This window comes from Sinocyclocheilus anshuiensis, unplaced genomic scaffold, assembly GCF_001515605.1.
Source record: "Sinocyclocheilus anshuiensis isolate Anshui unplaced genomic scaffold, SAMN03320099.WGS_v1.1 scaffold5540, whole genome shotgun sequence".
Lineage (NCBI taxonomy): Eukaryota > Metazoa > Chordata > Actinopteri > Cypriniformes > Cyprinidae > Sinocyclocheilus > Sinocyclocheilus anshuiensis.
The window spans coordinates 5,147-6,505 of record NW_015559324.1 but is presented as its reverse complement, the minus strand read 5'-3'; the positions used below and the strand labels follow the sequence as shown (position 1 = coordinate 6,505).

General features: G+C 39.1%; 1 protein-coding gene across 1 annotated transcript in view; it reads right to left on the bottom strand.

Annotated features, from left to right (window-relative positions):
• The window catches only part of LOC107681593 (kinesin heavy chain-like), a 31,447-nt gene extending 30,640 nt beyond the window's left edge, over positions 1-807 (bottom strand). The window contains exon 1 of the mRNA XM_016477906.1: positions 385-807. Within this exon, the coding sequence (XP_016333392.1) occupies positions 385-513 (129 nt within the window). The 5' untranslated portion in view covers positions 514-807. The remainder of the gene's footprint in view (positions 1-384) is intronic.
• Positions 808-1,359: the final 552 nt, after the last annotated feature.

Genomic DNA, 1,359 nt, shown 5'->3' with positions numbered 1-1,359 from the left:
TGTGTGTGTGTGTGTGTGTGTGTGTGTGTGTGTGTGTGACACTCGTTTACTCCTCTGGGAACAGGTCTATTTTCCATGTTTTTTTTAAGGCCTAAGGGTTTTATGTATATGTATATATATATATATATATATAAATGCTTTCATAACCATTTATAAAGTTCTCATTCAAGTGAAATATTGTTTAGATATTTATAAATGCACTTGTGCGCATGCACAAACATGCAAATCATCAGCATGCACAGGCGAGTATTTCATTAAAAATGAACATCACCATCTGGAGGAGTGTGAAGATGAAACTTTGAAAATAGATTTGGACTCTAATTCATCTGCGTCACTTTGTGATAAACATTTAGAATAACAAGAGGAAAACTTGTATGAACTTACCCCGATGATGACAGTGTCATCTCCTTGAAATGTGGGGATATATTTGTCCCCTCGGAGGGTTTCGGTGTGGTTCAGGGGTCTGAAGCGACACAAAACCCTGATGTTGCATTCTGCGCTGACATCAGCCATCCTGCGATGCTGCACTAAAGCCGCCTTCAGACACAACAGTGCGTTTCTCTTCTGATCTGTGAATAATTCGCGCGGTCCTCTGTAGATGAATGGCGTTTATAGATAGGCGAAACAATCAGGAAGAATGATCCAAATGAATCTGCTGCGAATCAAAGCATCGTCGTTAAAGCCTGCGAGGCGAGTGGAGGATAGTAAAGTAACGAGTGTCTCTGTGAATCGCTCTCTCGAGGTTGTGCTGTGAGTGTTAGTGCTGCAGAAGAGCAGCGTGATGCTGCAGGGATACGGACACACACGCGCTTGGCACCGCGGCGCTCTGATTGGCCGGTATTTGACAGGGGGCGGGGCGTGTGCTGTGCTGACTCTCGCATCAGCACCGCTGCTTAGCATGATGGCAACTTATATTTTAGACAAAAATGAGACGAGCACCAAGAAATCTTTGTGTATTATTACTGATCCTTAAACCCTTTCAAAATCGGCAAAGAAAAACATAAGGCAGCCTAAGGTGGTTTGCTGGTCTTTGCTGGTTTACAGTGAACTGGCTGGTTTCCCAACCTGACCAGCTGACAACTGCTCCAAATCCTTCTAAACAGACCGGCCAGGACACATAGTTAAATAATAATAACAATAATAACAATTATAATAACAATAATAATAATAATGATGATGATAATGATGATAATAATTATAACAACAACAACAATAATAATAATAGTTGTATTATTATAATTATTATCGTTATTATGATGATGATGATGATGATGATGATAATGATAATAACAACAACAATAATAATAACGATAATGACAACAACAACAACAATAATAATAATAATAATAATGATGATAA